The 16,751-nt window shown below is 44.8% G+C and overlaps 1 protein-coding gene across 1 annotated transcript in view; it reads left to right on the forward strand.

Moving 5' to 3' along the window:
• tmem245 (transmembrane protein 245) overlaps positions 1-16,751 on the forward strand; it is a 246,505-nt gene that overhangs the window by 51,383 nt on the left and 178,371 nt on the right. Inside the window, 1 exon segment of the mRNA XM_072508900.1 lies at positions 11,663-11,866. Within this exon segment, the coding sequence (XP_072365001.1) occupies positions 11,663-11,866 (204 nt within the window).

The following is a 16,751-nucleotide window of genomic DNA, read 5'->3' on the forward strand; positions in this document are numbered from 1 at the left end:
TTTCTATAGGCCTCCAAATAGTTCTAGGGATGTAGAGGAAAGGATGGCGAGGATGATCCTGGATAAGAGCGAAAGTAACAGGGTAGTTATTATGGGAGACTTTAACTTTCCAAATATTGACTGGAAAAGATATAGTTCGAGTACATTAGATGGGTCGTTTTTTGTACAGTGTGTGAAGGAGGGTTTCCTGACACAATATGTTGACAGGCCAACAAGAGGAGAGGCCACATTGGATTTGGTTTTGGGTAATGAACCAGGCCAGGTGTTAGATTTGGAGGTAGGTCAGCACTTTGGGGACAGTGACCACAATTCGGTGACGTTTACGTTAGTGATGGAAAGGGATAAGTATACCCCGCAGGGCAAGAGTTATAGCTGGGGGAAGGGCAATTATGATGCCATTAGACGTGACTTGGGGGGGATAGGTTGGAGAAGTAGACTGCAAGTGTTGGGCACACTGGATAAGTGGAGCTTGTTCAAGGATCAGCTACTGCGTGTTCTTGATAAGTACGTACCGGTCAGGCAGGGAGGAAGGCTTAGAGTGAGGGAACCGTGGTTTACCAAAGAAGTGGAATCTCTTGTTAAGAGGAAGAAGGAGGCCTATGTGAAGATGAGATGTGAAGTTTCAGTTGGGGCGATGGATAGTTACAAGGTAGCGAGGAAGGATCTAAAGAGAGAGCTAAGACGAGCAAGGAGGGGACATGAGAAGTATTTGGCAGGTAAGATCAAGGAAAACCCAAAAGCTTTCTATAGGTATGTCAGGAATAAGCGAATGACTAGGGTAAGAGTAGGACCAGTCAAGGACAGGGATGGGAAGTTGTGTGTGGAGTCTGAAGAGATAGGCGAGATACTAAATGAATATTTTTCGTCAGTATTAACTCAGGAAAAAGATAATGTTGTGGAGGAGAATGCTGAGACCCAGGCTATTAGAATAGATGGCATTGAGGTACGTAGGGAAGAGGTGTTGGCAATTCTGGACAGGCTGAAAATAGATAAGTCCCCGGGACCTGATGGGATTTATCCTAGGATTCTCTGGGAGGCCAGGGAAGAGATTGCTGGACCTTTGGCTTTGATTTTTATCTCATCATTGGCTACAGGAATACAGGACTGGAGGATAGCAAATGTGGTCCCTTTGTTCAAAAAGGGGAGCAGAGACAACCCCGGCAACTATAGACCGGTGAGCCTCACGTCTGTAGTGGGTAAAGTCTTGGAGGGGATTATAAGAGACAAGATTTATAATCATCTGGATAGGAATAATATGATCAGGGATAGTCAGCATGGCTTTGTAAAGGGTAGGTCATGCCTCACAAACCTTATCGAGTTCTTTGAGAAGGTGACTGAACAGGTAGACGAGGGTAGAGCAGTTGATGTGGTGTATATGGATTTCAGTAAAGCGTTTGATAAGCTTCCCCACGGTAGGCTATTGCAGAAAATACGGAGGCTGGGGATTGAGGGTGATATAGAGATGTGGATCAGAAATTGGCTAGCTGAAAGAAGACAGAGGGTGGTGGTTGATGGGAAATGTTTAGAATGGAGTTCAGTTACAAGTGGCGTACCACAAGGATCTGTTCTGGGGCCGTTGCTGTTTGTCATTTTTATCAATGACCTAGAGGAAGGCGCAGAAGGGTGGGTGAGTAAATTTGCAGACGACACTAAAGTCGGTGGTGTTGTCGACAGTGAGGAAGGATGTAGCAGGTTACAGAGGGACATAGATAAGCTGCAGAGCTGGGCTGAGAGGTGGCAAATGAAGTTTAATGTAGAGAAGTGTGAGGTGATTCACTTTGGAAGGAATAACAGGAATGAGGAATATTTGGCTAATGGTAAAGTTCTTGGAAGTGTGGATGAGCAGAGGGATCTAGGTGTCCATGTACATAGATCCCTGAAAGTTGCCACCCAGGTTGATAGGGTTGTGAAGATGGCCTATGGAGTGTTGGCCTTTATTGGTAGAGGGATTGAGTTCCGGAGTCAGGAGGTCATGTTGCAGCTGTACAAAACTCTGGTACGGCCGCATTTGGAGTATTGCGTACAGTTCTGGTCACCGCATTATAGGAAGGACGTGGAGGCTTTGGAGCGGGTGCAGAGGAGATTTACCAGGATGTTGCCTGGAATGGAGGGAAAATCCTATGAGGAAAGGCTGATGGACTTGAGGTTGTTTTCGTTGGAGAGAAGAAGGTTAAGAGGAGACTTAATAGAGGCATACAAAATGATCAGGGGGTTAGATAGGGTGGACAGTGAGAGCCTTCTCCCGCGGATGGAAATGGCTGGCACGAGGGGACATAGCTTTAAACTGAGGGGTAATAGATATAGGACAGAGGTCAGAGGTAGGTTCGTTTCGCAAAGAGTGGTGAGGCCGTGGAATGCCCTACCTGCAACAGTAGTGAACTCGCCAATATTGAGGGCATTTAAAAGTTTATTGGATAAACATATGGATGATAATGGCATAGTGTAGGTTAGATGGCTTTTGTTTCGGTGCAACATCGTGGGCCGAAGGGCCTGTATCGTTCTATGTTCTATGTTCTATTACGAATATGGGGATAAGGCGAGCCGCATGCTGGCTCATCAGCTGAGGAGGCAGGCTGCATCCAGGGAAATTTTTTTTAAGAAACAATTTTATTGCGACATTTATAATTTTAACATTTTAACATATCAACATTCTAGCACGGTAACATTGTGGATAGCACAATTGCTTCACAGCTCCAGGGTCCCAGGTTCGATTCCGGCTTGGGTCACTGTCTGTGAGGAGTCTGCACATCCTCCCCGTGTCTGCGTGGGTTTCCTCCGGGTGCTCCGGTTTCCTCCCACAGTCCAAAGATGTGCAGGTTAGGTGGATTGGCCATGATAAATTGCCCTTAGTGTCCAAAATTGCCCTTAGTGTCCAAAATTGCCTTAGTGTTGGGTGGAGGTGTTGACTTTGGGTAGGGTGCTCTTTCCAAGAGCCGGTGCAGACTCAATGGGCCGAATGGCCTCCTTCTGCACTGTAAATTCTATGATAATCTATGATTAATCTAGGACAAAGGTTCGGCACAACATCGTGGGCCGAAGGGCCTGTTCTGTGCTGTATTTTTCTATGTTCTATGGAGCGGTTCCCTGATCGATGGGCAGTCCTGAGGTGGCCGTTCACCTCCCATTGTGTAGGCTTCTGCTGGCGCCAAAGAGTCTGGTTTGGCTTTATGTGTCTAAATGTTGCTCATTGTTCCCGGGGATTGCTCATTAATATGCAGATGGCTGGTGTTTTGTTATGCTGATGGTTGCCGGTATCGATCTTGTCTGGCCTTTCCAGAGGTAAATGCACACTCAACCTGCAGCTGCTCGTTTGTGTCCTGTTGGCTGACTTTCCCATCAGCCTTTGCCGTTCGCCATTTTAAATCGGGAGTTAGCCATTCTAAATCGGGAGTTAGCCATTTTAACTGGCTACAGGTGGCACAGTGGTTAGCACAGCTTCACAGCTCCAGGTCCCAGGTTCGATTCCCGGCTTGGGTCACTGTCTGTGCGGAGTCTGCACGGTTTCCCCGTGTCTGCGTGGGTTTCCTACGGGTGCTCCGGCTTCCTCCCACAGTCCAAAGATGTGCGGGTTAGGTGGATTGGCCATGATTAATTACCCTCAGTGTTCAAAAAGATGAGCTGAGGTTACTGGGTTACAGGGATAGGGTGGAGGTGTGGGCTTAAGTAGGGTGCTGTTTCCAAGAGCCGGTGCAGACTCGATGGGCCGAATGGCCTCCTTCCGCACTGTAAATTCTATGATATTCTATGATATCTCAGGCATGCAGAGACAGGAGGGTGAGGGTGGAGTATGGACGGCTGTTGCATGAGATAGTTGAGGTTGATAGGAGATACGCGGGGACCCCACTAATTGCTGGCGGAGAGGAAGAGGTTGCAGGGGCAGTTTGATAGGTTGAAGACGGGGAAGGCAGTGGGACAGTTAAGGAGGGCGAGGGGGGGGTCATTACGAATATGGGGATAAGGCGAGCCGCATGCTGGCTCATCAGCTGAGGAGGCAGGCTGCGTCCAGGGAACTTTTTTTTTAAGAAACAATTTTATTGAGGCATTTATAATTTTAACATTTTAACATATCAACATTCTAAATAGCTGAGCGGTCCGACACATGCAAAAACCCCACAGTAACATAGCCAACTTACCCCGCCCTAACTCCTAGATACCCATATATTAGATTCCATGCCCTTATTCTCCACTTCCATGCCTCCCCATCTCCCCCCCCCCTTCTGCTGACAGTCAGTTTTCCTTAAAGAAGTCGATGAATGGCTGCCACCTCCGAGCGAACCCCTGTAATGAACCCCTTAAGGCGAACTTAATCTTCTCTAGCCTGAGAAACCCTGCCATGTCACTGACCCACACCCCCGACTTGGGAGTCTCCCCCCGCCCCGTCTCCCGAATCTTCTGACACTCCAAATATTGCCACCTCTGGACTCAGAGTCAGCCTCCCTTCCAAGACCTCTGACATGACATCTACGAATCCCTGCCAGAATCCTCTCCGCTTCGGACTCACCCAGAACATTGTTACATGATTCACTGGACTTTCCCCGCACCTCCCACACCTGTGCTCCACCTACTCATCCGGGCCACAGTCATATGAGCTCGGTGGACCACCTTAAACTGGATCAGGCTAAGCCTGGCACACGACGAGGATGCATTGACTCTTTTCAGGGCCTTCTCCCATAGACCGACTTCCAAACCCCCCCCCCCCCCAAACTCATCCTCCCACTTCCTCGTCACCTCCTCGATTGGGACCCCTTCCCACTCCATTAATTCCTTATATATTTCCGAGACCCTCCGCTCCCAACCCTTGTTTTTGACAGTAAGAATTCTTACAACACCAGGTTAAAGTCCAACAGATTTGTCTCAAATCACTAGCTTTTGGAGCACTGCTCCTTCCTCAGGTGAATGAAGAGGTAGGTTCCAGAAACATATATATAGACAAAGTCAAAGATGCAAGACTATGCTTTGAATGCGAGCATTTGCAGGTAATTAAGTCTTTACAGATCCAGAGAGAGGGGTAATCCCAGGTTAAAGAGTTGTGAATTGTCTCCAGCTAGGACAGTTGTTTGGATTTTGCAAGCCCAGGCCAGATGGTTCTTTCAAGGAGTAGCCGACGAGTGCAAAAAGTACCGGCGAGGGCCGGCACGCGCACATGTTCTAGGGCTTTGAGAAGCTGAAGAGATACTGGGAAGCGGTGTTTGGGACGCTGTCCAAGCTTGAGGGGATGGAAGTCAAGCCGGACCCAATGGTAGTGATCTTTGAGGTATCAGAAATGCCGGAGCTGATGGAAGGGAAGGGGGCCGATGTTGTGGCCTCCGCTTCCCTAATTGCCCAGCGAAGGATCTTGTTGAATTGGAGGGTGGATATGCCACCGGGGGTGGCAACCTGGCTGGGGGACCTGTATGACTTTTTACGGTTGGAAAAGATCAAATTTGAGTTGAGGGGGTCGGAGGAGGGCTTTGAGACCCGATGGGGGTTGTTCATGCCAATGTTTGAAGAATTTCTGTTGCGGGGGATGTGGAGGTGGGAAGGGTAGCGGGTATAAATTGTACAAACTGTAGATTGTGAGGTAGTTGAGTGCATTGTTGTGTATGTTACTGTTCTTTTTACACGTTTGTCATAAAATACATTTTTAAAAATTCCAACATTTTCCCTACCACTGATGTCAGACTAATAGGTCTGTAAGTAGTTAGATCATAATATAAAGTTTTAAAAATTGGGCATTAAATTGTCCAATTCTTAAACGCAAATCCACTCTAAGCCCCAGTATAAAATTTCCCCATTTCTCTTAATTTCTTTGTCTGTATCCCAGCACTTTGTCTGGTTCCATTTAAAAAAAAAGGTACTTTTGAATACCAATCTTTACCATACTTCAACAAAGATGTAGAACACGTATCCTCCTTTGGCATAACCATAAGACCATAAGACATAGGAGTGGAAGTAAGGCTATTCGGCCCATCGAGTCCACTCCACCATTCAATCATGGCTGATTTCAACTCCATTTACCCGCTCCCTCTCCATAGCCCTTAATTCCTTGAGAAATCAAGAATTTATCAACTTCTGTCTTAAAGACACTCAATGTCCCGGCCTCCACTGCCCTCTGTGGCAATGAATTCCACAGACCCACCATTCTCTGGCTGAAGAAATTTCTCCTCATCTCTGTTCTAAAGTGACTCCCTTTTATTCTAAGGCACCTTAGGGTCCTAGTCTCCCCTGCTAATGGAAACAACTTCCCTACATCCACCCTATCTAAGCCATTCATTATCTTGTAAGTTTCTATTAGATCTCCCCTCAACCTCCTAAACTCCAATGAATATAATCCCAGGATCCTCAGACGTTCATCGTATGTTAGGCCTACCATTCCTGGGATCATCCGTGTGAATCTCTGCTGGACCCGCTCCAGTGCCAGTATGTCCTTCCTGAGGTGCGGGGCCCAAAATTGCTCACAGTATTCTAAATGGGGCCTAACTAATGCATTATAAAGCTTCAGAAGTACATCCCTGCTTTTATATTCCAAGCCTCTTGAGATGAATGACAACATTGCATTTGCTTTCTTATTTACGGACTCAACCTGCAAGTTTACCTTTCGAGAATCCTGGACTAGGACTCCCAAGTCCCTTTGCACTTCAGCATTGTGGATTTTGTCACCGTTTAGAAAATAGTCCATGCCTCTATTCTTTTTTCCAAAGTGCAAGACCTCGCACTTGCCCACATTGAATTTCATCAGCCATTTCTTGGACCACATAGTCCATGATCGGCAGCCACAGGTGAGGTGCCTGAAGATTGGAGAGTAGCGAATGTTGTGCCCTTGTTTAAGAAGGGCAGCAGGGAAAAGCCTGGGAACTACAGACCGGTGAGCCTAACGTCTGTAGTAGGTAAGTTGCTAGAAGGTATTCTGAGAGACAGGATCTACAAGCATTTAGAGAGGCAAGGACTGATTCGGGGCAGTCAGCATGGCTTTGTGCGTGGAAAATCATGTCTCACAAATTTGATTGAGTTTTTTGAGGGGGTGACCAAGAAGGTAGATGAGGGCAGTGCAGTAGACGTTGTCTACATGGACTTTAGCAAAGCCTTTGACAAGGTACCGCATGGTAGGTTGTTGCAGAAGGTTAAAGCTCACGGGATCCAGGGTGAGGTTGCCAATTGGATTCAAAATTGGCTGGACGACAGAAGACAGAAGGTGGTTGTAGAGGGTTGTTTTTCAAACTGGAGGCCTGTGACCAGTGGTGTGCCTCAGGGATCGGTGCTGGCTCCACTGTTATTTGTGATTTATATTAATGATTTGGATGAGAATTTAGGAGGCATGGTTAGTAAGTTTGCAGATGACACCAAGATTGGTGGCACAGTGGATAGTGAAGAAGGTTATCTAGGATTGCAACGGGATCCTGATCAATTAGGCCAGTGGGCCGACGAATGGCAGATGGAGTTTAATTTAGATAAATGTGAGGTGATGCATTTTGGCAGATCGAATCAGGCCAGGACCTACTCAGTTAATGGTATGGCGTTGGGGAGAGTTATAGAACAAAGAGATCTAGGAGTACAGGTTCATAGCTCCTTGAAGGTGGAGTCGCAGGTGGACAGGGTGGTGAAGAAGGCATTCGGCATGCTTGGTTTCATTGGTCAGAACATTGAATACAGGAGTTGGGACGTCTTGTTGAAGTTGTACAAGACATTGGTCCGGCCACACTTGGAATACTGTGTGCAGTTCTGGTCACCCTATTATAGGAAGGATATTATTAAACTGGAAAGAGTGCAGAAAAGATTTACTAGGATGTTGCCGGGACTTGATGGTTTGAGTTATAAGGAGAGGCTGGATAGACTGGGACTTTTTTCTTGGAGCGTAGGAGGCTTAGGGGTGATCTTATAGAGGTCTATAAAATAATGAGGGGCATAGATAAGGTAGATAGTCAACATCTTTTCCCAAAGGTAGGGGAGTCTAAAACTAGAGGGCATAGGTTTAAGGTGAGAGGGGAGAGATTCAGAAGGGCCCAGAGGGGCAATTTCTTCACTCAGAGGGTAGTGAGTGTCTGGAATGGGCTGCCAGAGGTAGTAGTAGAGGCGGGTACAATTGTGTCTTTTAAAAAACATTTAGATAGTTACATGGGTAAGATGGGTATAGAGGGTTATGGGCCAAGTGTGGGCAACTGGGACTAGCTTAATGGTAAAAACTGGGCAGCATGGACTGGTTGGGCCGAAGGGCCTGTTTCCATGCTGTAAACTTCTATGATTCTATGATTTTCTTTTTTCCGGTCGTTCATTTGTAACAGAGTGGAGACTGTACCCAACCAGTCCAACTTCAAAACCTAAAATAAAACATCTGCTGTTGGATGTGGTTCCACAATTGTGCAATATTCGCTGAACAATCCTGAAAGCGCTGAAAGTTCCACAAATAACCAATTAAAATAATCAGTCAAGCACTTAACGTGCCTCATTTATGCTTGATGGATGCAACATACATTCAAACGCAGGATCCTGTTCCCTGCAAATGCCACCGCAAGATTGTCACGGATGGGAACCATGTAAAGGTCCGTTGACCTTGGGCGGCAATTTCATAACGGCGGACGGGTGGGTTGAAGAATCCTGCCGTTATGTTAGAAGAAAAATCTCCTCTCAGGTCCTTTTGTTTATCATATTAAATCTGTGCCTTCTGTTTACTGATCAAACTCTCATTAAAAACCGCTTAGCTTTATTTATGCTATCTACATCTTGATTTTGACCACATCTCTCAAATCTCCCACTTTTTCTGCTCCCTGTTTCTCTAGCCCCTCCATGTCACTGAAGTTCTGCATCCATTCTAGTGGATCTCCTTGGGACCCTCTTAAAGGTCTTGACATCCTTCCTAAAGTATAGAACCATAATGCTGAAGTTAACGCCTAGTCAATGTACTTTATGCCTCTATTTGTAAAGACAAGGCCTTTTTTAACAAGGTTCTCAACTTTTCTGCCACCTTCAATGACCTGTTAAGTCTCTCTGTTCCTGAATCCTATTTAGCATTGTACTATTTTGTTTGTATTGCCTCTTCTCACTGTTCCTACCAAAATTAATCGCTTCATTATCTGTCCAAAATTGACCCTGCTGGGTGAGTGTCTATTTCACCAGTCTGTCTTATGTCCTGCTGGTATCTGTTACTAAACTCATCACTTTTTTTTAATGCCATTGGCAAAGTTGGATGTGATTCCTTGTATACCCAAGTCCAGGATATTAATATACATTAAAAAGAACAATGATTTCAGCACCACTGGATTGTTCCTCCAGTCTGAAAAGCAGGTCTTCACCACTGCTCACTGCATTTGTCTTTTAGGGTTATGTATCGAAATAGCCACTGCCTCTTAAATTTTGCTAACAAATCTAAAATTTTTCCAATTGAGTGGCAATTTAGCATGGCCAATCAATCTAACCTGCACATCTTTGGGTTGTGGGGGTGAGACCCACGCGGACACTGGGAGAATGTGCAAACTCCACATGGACCGTGACCCGCGGCCGAGATCGAACTCAGGTCCTCGGTTCCATGAGGCAGCAGTGCTAACCACTACACCACTGTGCCGCTCCTAACAAATCTATTATGTGATGCTTTATCAAATACATTTTGAAAGTCCTTACACACATTAATCTTCAACATTACTACATTAAATAACTCAAATCAAGTTAGTCAAACATAATTAGCCTTTAACAAATCTGTGCTGGCTTCAGTTGATTAACCCAACCAAGAGTTATTTATTTTGTCCTGGAGTCTCAAAAGATTTTCTCACCAGTGAAGTTAGGCTGCCTGGCCAATAGTTGCCGAGTTATCCCTCTCCCTGTATTGAGCAGAAGTGTAGCATTTGCAATCTTCCAGTCCTCTGGCACCACTTCCATATCCAAGGAGGATTAGAAGAATGTGACCAGAGCCCTTGCAATTTACATTCCTTACTTCCCTCAGCAACTTAGCATGCATCCTATCTGGTGAGTTTTTTTCTATTTTGCGTGCTGCCAGCTTTTTAAGTGCCTAATCTATTTTTATCTTTTCCTGAATATGTTGTAGCCAGGAATATTAAGTGACCATTCCTCCGCTTAATGAGGATGGTTTTCTGTTATTGTCATTGTATCATAATCCCATGTGACTACTTATATCTGTAGCTCATCAAGCTTATGTACCACATGCCGTGCATTTACACACCTGCATTCTAAACCCATTCCAGTCTGTTTCATATCCAGTCTGTTTCATATTTCCCTCCTGTTTAATCTCTTCTGCTACTGGACTTCCCTTTATTCCTTTTTTTAAGGGGCAATTTAGCATGGCCAATGCAACTACCATGCACACGTTTGGGTTGTGGGGGTGTGACCGAAGCAGACACTGGGAGAATGTGCAAACTCCACACGGACAGTGACCCGGGGCCGGGATTGAACCCGGGTCCTCAGCACTGTGAGGCAGCAGTGTGAACCACTGCGCCACCGTGCCACCCCGACTGCTCTTTATTCTAACATTGTTTGTCTTTTCCAGTCTTCTACACCTTGTATGTCCTCATCGCTTCATCCTGATACTCCTCTCCCTCACAAATTAATTGAAAACTTCCTCCACCGCACCAGTTCCCTGTGGGGACATTGGTCCTAGCCTGGTTAAGATACAGCCCATTCATTCCTACCTCAGATTGGTCCCAATGCTCTAGGAATCTGAAGCCCCCCGTTTGCACCATTTCTCCAGCTACGTGAAAACCAATCTTGTCTTACTGCTCTTGTACTCATGAGCATGTGGCACTGGGTGTAATCAAAAGATTACAGTCTTGAGGTCTTGCTCTTTAAATTTCTTCCTAGTTCCCGATACTCTGTACGACCATAAACATTTTCTTGACCTGTCATTTGTTCCAACATGGACCAGGACTTCAGGCTATTCCCTCCCTCTATGTTCTGCACTCATTTATTGATCAGATGATCATGCACTAACAGGTTCAAAAACAGCTTCTTCCCGCTGTTACCAGACTTCTGAATGACCCTCTTATTGACTGGACTAATCTCTTCACACAACTTCTCTACTGAGTAATACTATACTCCGTATGCTCACCTGTTGCCTGTGCCTATGTATTTACATTGTGTATTTATGTATGCCCTATGTTTTTTTTTTCATGTATGGAATGATCTGTCTGGACTGTACGCAGGACAATACTTTTCACTGTACCTCGGTACACGTGACAATAAAACAAATCCAATCCAATCGAATTCATTATAAGGGGAATTGAGTTAAATGTCCCAGGAAAAAAATGTTTATTGTGGTGACTGATTTATATACCAAAGAACACAAATTAAAATTAAGAGAAAGGGTTGAATAATTTTAGGTAAAGAAGAATCATTGCAGAACAAGTTGCCATGGAAACCATTAAAGCAGACAGCATATGGAATTTAAGTCACGATCAGATGTATTTATGGAGAGACTGATTAACAAAATAGTTCAGAAGATGGGTGTATACATGAAAGAGGGACACATTTGATGGAGTCCAATTACTATTTTTCCCTTTCTAAAAATGTTTGCATTCTGAAGTTGATCTTTTTGTTAGCTGAAGTTTGACAGTTTAGTTAATTTGGAGTCACTCTGTAGACCAGATTTAATAGCATCAATATGCCCACTTCGTTTTATAGACACTTGTAAAAATCCTATTGCTGAATTAAGTATGCAGTAATTTTCTTTTCTTCTCATTAGGATCAGTTGAAACTCGAGACTTCAGTTCTTCCACCTCATCCTCCACCTACACTCCATTAGGAATACCAAGACCTCAAATAGTATCGTTTATGAAGAAGAAGAAAACGAGTGACATCTATTTTGTGATGCTTGTCTGGGCTATCGCTGTTGTACAAATCTGGTTGAACCTTTGGATTCTCGAGTTGCTCCCAGTACCAGTGGCTGGTAATGTTTTTGATCCTGTCACATCTCCACCTAACATTCCTCTGATTCCAACCTTTTGTGCATCACTCCTGCAATGTGCAATCTTTCTTTTGACCCATTAGATGCTTATACTGTACATTATACTATGAGATTCCCACTCTATATCCTTCTGTCTCTTCTCCCTCTTTGCGACCCATTTAAAGTCTACCTCTTTGACCAAGCTATCCTCGATTATCTCATCCCCTTTTCTTGAGTTCCATTTTTGTTTGATGAAACCCCAAGAAGTTTTTTTCTATTTAAAGTTGCAGTATCATTGCAAATTTTTATTGCGATAGACCTTATGATTAATCAGTCAGTCTTTATAAATTTAAAAATACTGTTCTGATTTGGTGGACAGCTCAATTGTAGGATTTGTCTAGACTTGGCTGTTAATGATCAAAGTACCTAAAGCAGACCGATTTAAAATGAAATTCCACCGGTGTTTTCCTTTTCTTTACTTCCAGGAGCTGCTACCGGTCACCTCCGCTATGCATGCACTGAGATAGTAGTAGGGTAACTACTTCTCAAATACTCCATTCACCCACACCCGGTCCAGTACCACTCTTCCCCTCCCATCCTTCACGCTTCTGATGTTCCTCGCCGCCTCCTGCTTCCCGAGTTGATGGACCAGCATCCCCGTACTTGTACACTGTCACTCTGGCCCTCCGTAACTGCCCTACTGCCTTCCCCATGGACACGAACATAGCTCCATCTGGAGCCTCTGCTTCTCCTTCAACAATCCCGCCTCTGGGGCCTCCGAATACCTCCTGTCCACCCGCAGAATCCCGTCCACCAATCTTGTCATCTTTGCTCGCTCCACCTTTTCCCTATGCGCCCGGATCGATATGAACTCCCCCTAACCACTACCTCGGGCGCCTCCCATAGGCACTTGTACACTCCTGTTTCCCATCTCCCATGCACACCGTGGCAATGTCTTGATATTGACCTATTTGAATTCACATAAAAGCATTTTTTATAGCCTCACCTCTGAAGCCATTATAATAATATTATTAGATTCACAAGTAGGCTTACATTAACACTGCAATGAAGTTACTGTGAAAATCCCCAGGTCACAACACAAGTGTTCCGGGTACACTGAGGGAGAATTCAGAAAGTCCAATTCATCTAAAAAGCACGTCTTTCGGGACTTGTGGGAGGAAACCAGAGGACCCGGAGGAAACCGACACAGACATGGGGAGAACGTACAGACTCTGCACAGACAGTGACCTAAGCCGAGATTTGAACCCAGGTTCCTGGCGCTGTGAAGCAACAGTGCTAACCACTGTGCTACTGTGCCGACAACATTATAACCTCTGGGAAGCAGATGTTATCTATGCACAGCATTCCAGACATTGTCATCTCTGACAAGGGCCAACAGTTCGCCAATGAATGTTTCCAATCCCTTGCAGCATTGTATGGATTTGTCCATGCCACGTGTTTGCCAAAATACCATCAGTCCAATGAAGAGGCTCAGATAGGAGGAGTATGTGCCACATAAGATTTGCTAAGAAAAAATGAAGACTTTGAGCTAGCCCTGCTCCGTTAATGTTCTACATTGTTGCAGAATGGTTTTGGCCCATGTGAACTTTTGATGGGCCGTAGGCTTGGAGTCCAACTCCCTTACTGTCCCCGTATGTCAATACCAAATGGCCAGGCCAGGAAAAAGGAAGAAAGTTGCAGAGCAAGTCAAGCTAGTACATTCAACCAACTAGATGTAGGGCTCACAATCTTCGTACTCTTGAAAGGAAGAGAGATGGCGTGGATCAAGGACCAGCAGTGAGAAGATACAGTTGTAGAGAAGTTGCAACAACCAAGATTCTATCTGGCCCAAACAAAAACAGGCATACTCCAAAGGAACAGGAGTGCTTTGATTTCAAAGTACTGGAAACCATTAGCAGGATGGACTGCATTGTCTGTCACACCTACAGAAACATAAATAAGAAAAATAAGGGGTGACGACTTTCAGGGAATGAATTGGAGCGAGCAGATCCTTAATGATGAGAAAAGGAACTCTGCCCTCATGCACGGCAACTGGAGAAGCCACCAAGGAGATTATACCTTGAAAAGTACAGACTTCTGAGGCAGACTTAGGGGGTTGTGTGTATAACAATTATGGGGATAAAGACTTGAAGAGTGATGTAGATTAAAGGGTCAACTAATAATCGCTGCTGAGCATTTGTGTAAAGTGTTATGTCATAATGATGTCAATTACTGAGAGAAAATGAGTGTGAAGCACCTAAGAGAGAAATTGTCGCTGTCTCCTGATTGTTACCTTGTACATTGTTAGTTTTGTAAATAAGAGTTTTGAAGGAAAAAACGTTGCTTATAGAAATATTTCTTCTAGAATAAGAAAGCTAATGTCTCCTGAGATAAACCAACAACAACAGAATTACCATCCATATCCTTGAACCCTTGCCCCCTCCATTGTAATCTCCAACAGCTAATAAGAGGAACTCCTAAACCTCTTCCTCATTAACATTAAGATCAGCCCATTCCATTTCCTACGTCCACCAATCCAAACACCTCTCAAGAGTCCCTCCACCCTGGTTCCCAATCCATAATTTTCTCTCCTATCTCCCCATGTCCTCTCTAAGCTCATCTTGCTTCTTGCTGTCTTGACCACATTGCCACTAAAACACTGGCCTCTCTTATTCCCTTTGTGGTCTGCTGCTAGCAAACTGTTAATATCATCTTGAAAACTGAGAAAGGAATTAGGACACTAAAAGATTTGTTTCTTGGTGTCGGTTTGCAGGATTGAAGGAGCTGGGAGCAAAGTATGGGCTGGAGCAGGGGGATATATTTGGATACATGCAGGTTCAAGACTTTGCCAGAAAGGAGATACAGAGCTTCCCAGTAGAGCCGGCTTCCACATTGCTGGAGGAGGTGCTGATGACAGAGGGACTGGAGAAGGGGAAAGTATCAGCGGTTTATGGCTGGAAGGGATCAAGGCAAAGTGGGAGGAAGAGTTGGGAGAGGGTATGGAGGAGAGGTTCTGGTGTGAGGCGCTCCGGAGGGTGAACGCCTGCCTCCACCTTGTGTGCGAGGTTGGGGCTGTTACAGCTGAAGGTGGGATATAGAGCACACCTTACAAGAGCGAGGATGAGCCGGCTCTTTGAGGGGGTCGAAGTGTTTTGTGAACGTTGCTGGGGGGCCCCCGCAAACTACGATCATATGTTATGGTCCTGTCCAAAACTGGAGGATTACTGGAAGGAGGTTTTTAGGGTAATCTCTAAAGTGGTACACTTGATACTGGACCCGGGCCCCCGGGAGGCCATATTCGGGGTGTCGGACCAGCCAGGGTTGGAAACGGGTGCGGAGGCAGATGTTGTAGCCTTTGCCTCGTTGATCGCCCGAAGGCGGATCCTGATGGGATGGAGAGCGACCTCTCCACCCTGTGCCCTGGCGTGGCGGGGGGACCTGCTGGAATTCTTGACTCTTGAGAAGGTCAAATTTGAACTGAGGGGAAGGATGGAGGGGTTCTACAATTCATGGGCGTTATTCATTATGCACTTTAGAGAATTGGATTGCATCGAACATTCGAACATTACGGGGGGGGGGAGGGAGACGGTATGTGTTAATGGTGACAATGGGTGATTCCTGATTCCTTTTTGTCATTTGTTTATGTTAACATGCGGACTAATGTTTGGTGGGAGGATGGGATCGTTGTTATTGATGTGGGGATTGACATTGCATTCGTTACTGATTATTGTTTATTGTTTGGGAGAAAATGTGAAAAAGGAGGAGAATAGAAATATTTTTAAAAAAATGAAATATCATCTTGAAAACCCACATTATTGCAGATTCTGGGATTCTAAATGGAAACAAAGTGCCCAAATATGCAACAGATCCGGTGGCATGTGTGCAGACACAAAGGGAGGGTTAAAATTTAAGGTTGATAATCTTTGAGTGTTTGCAGCATTTTTTTCTTTTTATCCAATCTCCAACTTCCTTTCCTCTTAAAATCTTTGAACAAAGTGTTGTCGGGTTCCAAATTTGTGCCCTTCCTCCTTCATGTTTGAATCGCTGCAATCATTTTTCCATCCTTTCCATAGCACTGAAATGGCTTGAATCATAGTTGCTCGATATTCTCTTTGACTAACCATGGCGCATTATCTCACATTGACTTCTCTGCAGCCTTTACTATAATTGCCCATACATCCTTCTTCCTCTGCCTCCTCTGTTGTCAGATAAATGTTATTGCACTTGGCAGTTTCCATTTTTAGCTATCTGAGAATCTTCTGATTTGCTTCTCCTACCGTCCTCGAACCATTACCTCTGGAATCTGCCAAGGATATATGCTTCAGCTTTTCATCGCAAAACTAATTCAGAATCGGGAGGTCAAGTTCCACATATATGCTGATGATATCCAGTTCTACCTCTACCAATTATGTGGACACCACTTATATTTGTTATGCAGTCCTTTAACCCTCTGAACTCTATGTTCCTCCTACTTGAGTCTTTAATGTAGACCCTGTCCCTTTGCCCTTTGGTGGCTATGCCTTTCCATCCAGGGTTTTTTGCTCTGATTCCTCTCCTGAAACCCCCTGATTCTCAACATCCCTCTCGGCTAAGTCACCTCTTCATCCAAATCTTTTGCATCTCTTCCAATAATTTCCTCTTTGGCTTTGCATTTAAGTGTGTCTGATAATGCATCTGTAAAGTGTCTTGGGATGTCTTTCTATGATGAAGATGTTATAGAAATGTAAGGTGTGGTTAAGGTGCAGTACAGCTGTTGGCCCATTTGAAATGGAGAACCAATAAGCATGTTAGTCTAGTTAAGCAACATGAAAATAAATTGTCATTGCTGAGTTTATTTTTGGTTGTTTAGTGTTTATATTTTTATGAAATATTCTTAAATCCTTTTTTT

The sequence above is a fragment of the Scyliorhinus torazame genome, chromosome 6 (assembly GCF_047496885.1).
Source record: "Scyliorhinus torazame isolate Kashiwa2021f chromosome 6, sScyTor2.1, whole genome shotgun sequence".
NCBI classification, from domain to species: Eukaryota; Metazoa; Chordata; class Chondrichthyes; order Carcharhiniformes; family Scyliorhinidae; genus Scyliorhinus; species Scyliorhinus torazame.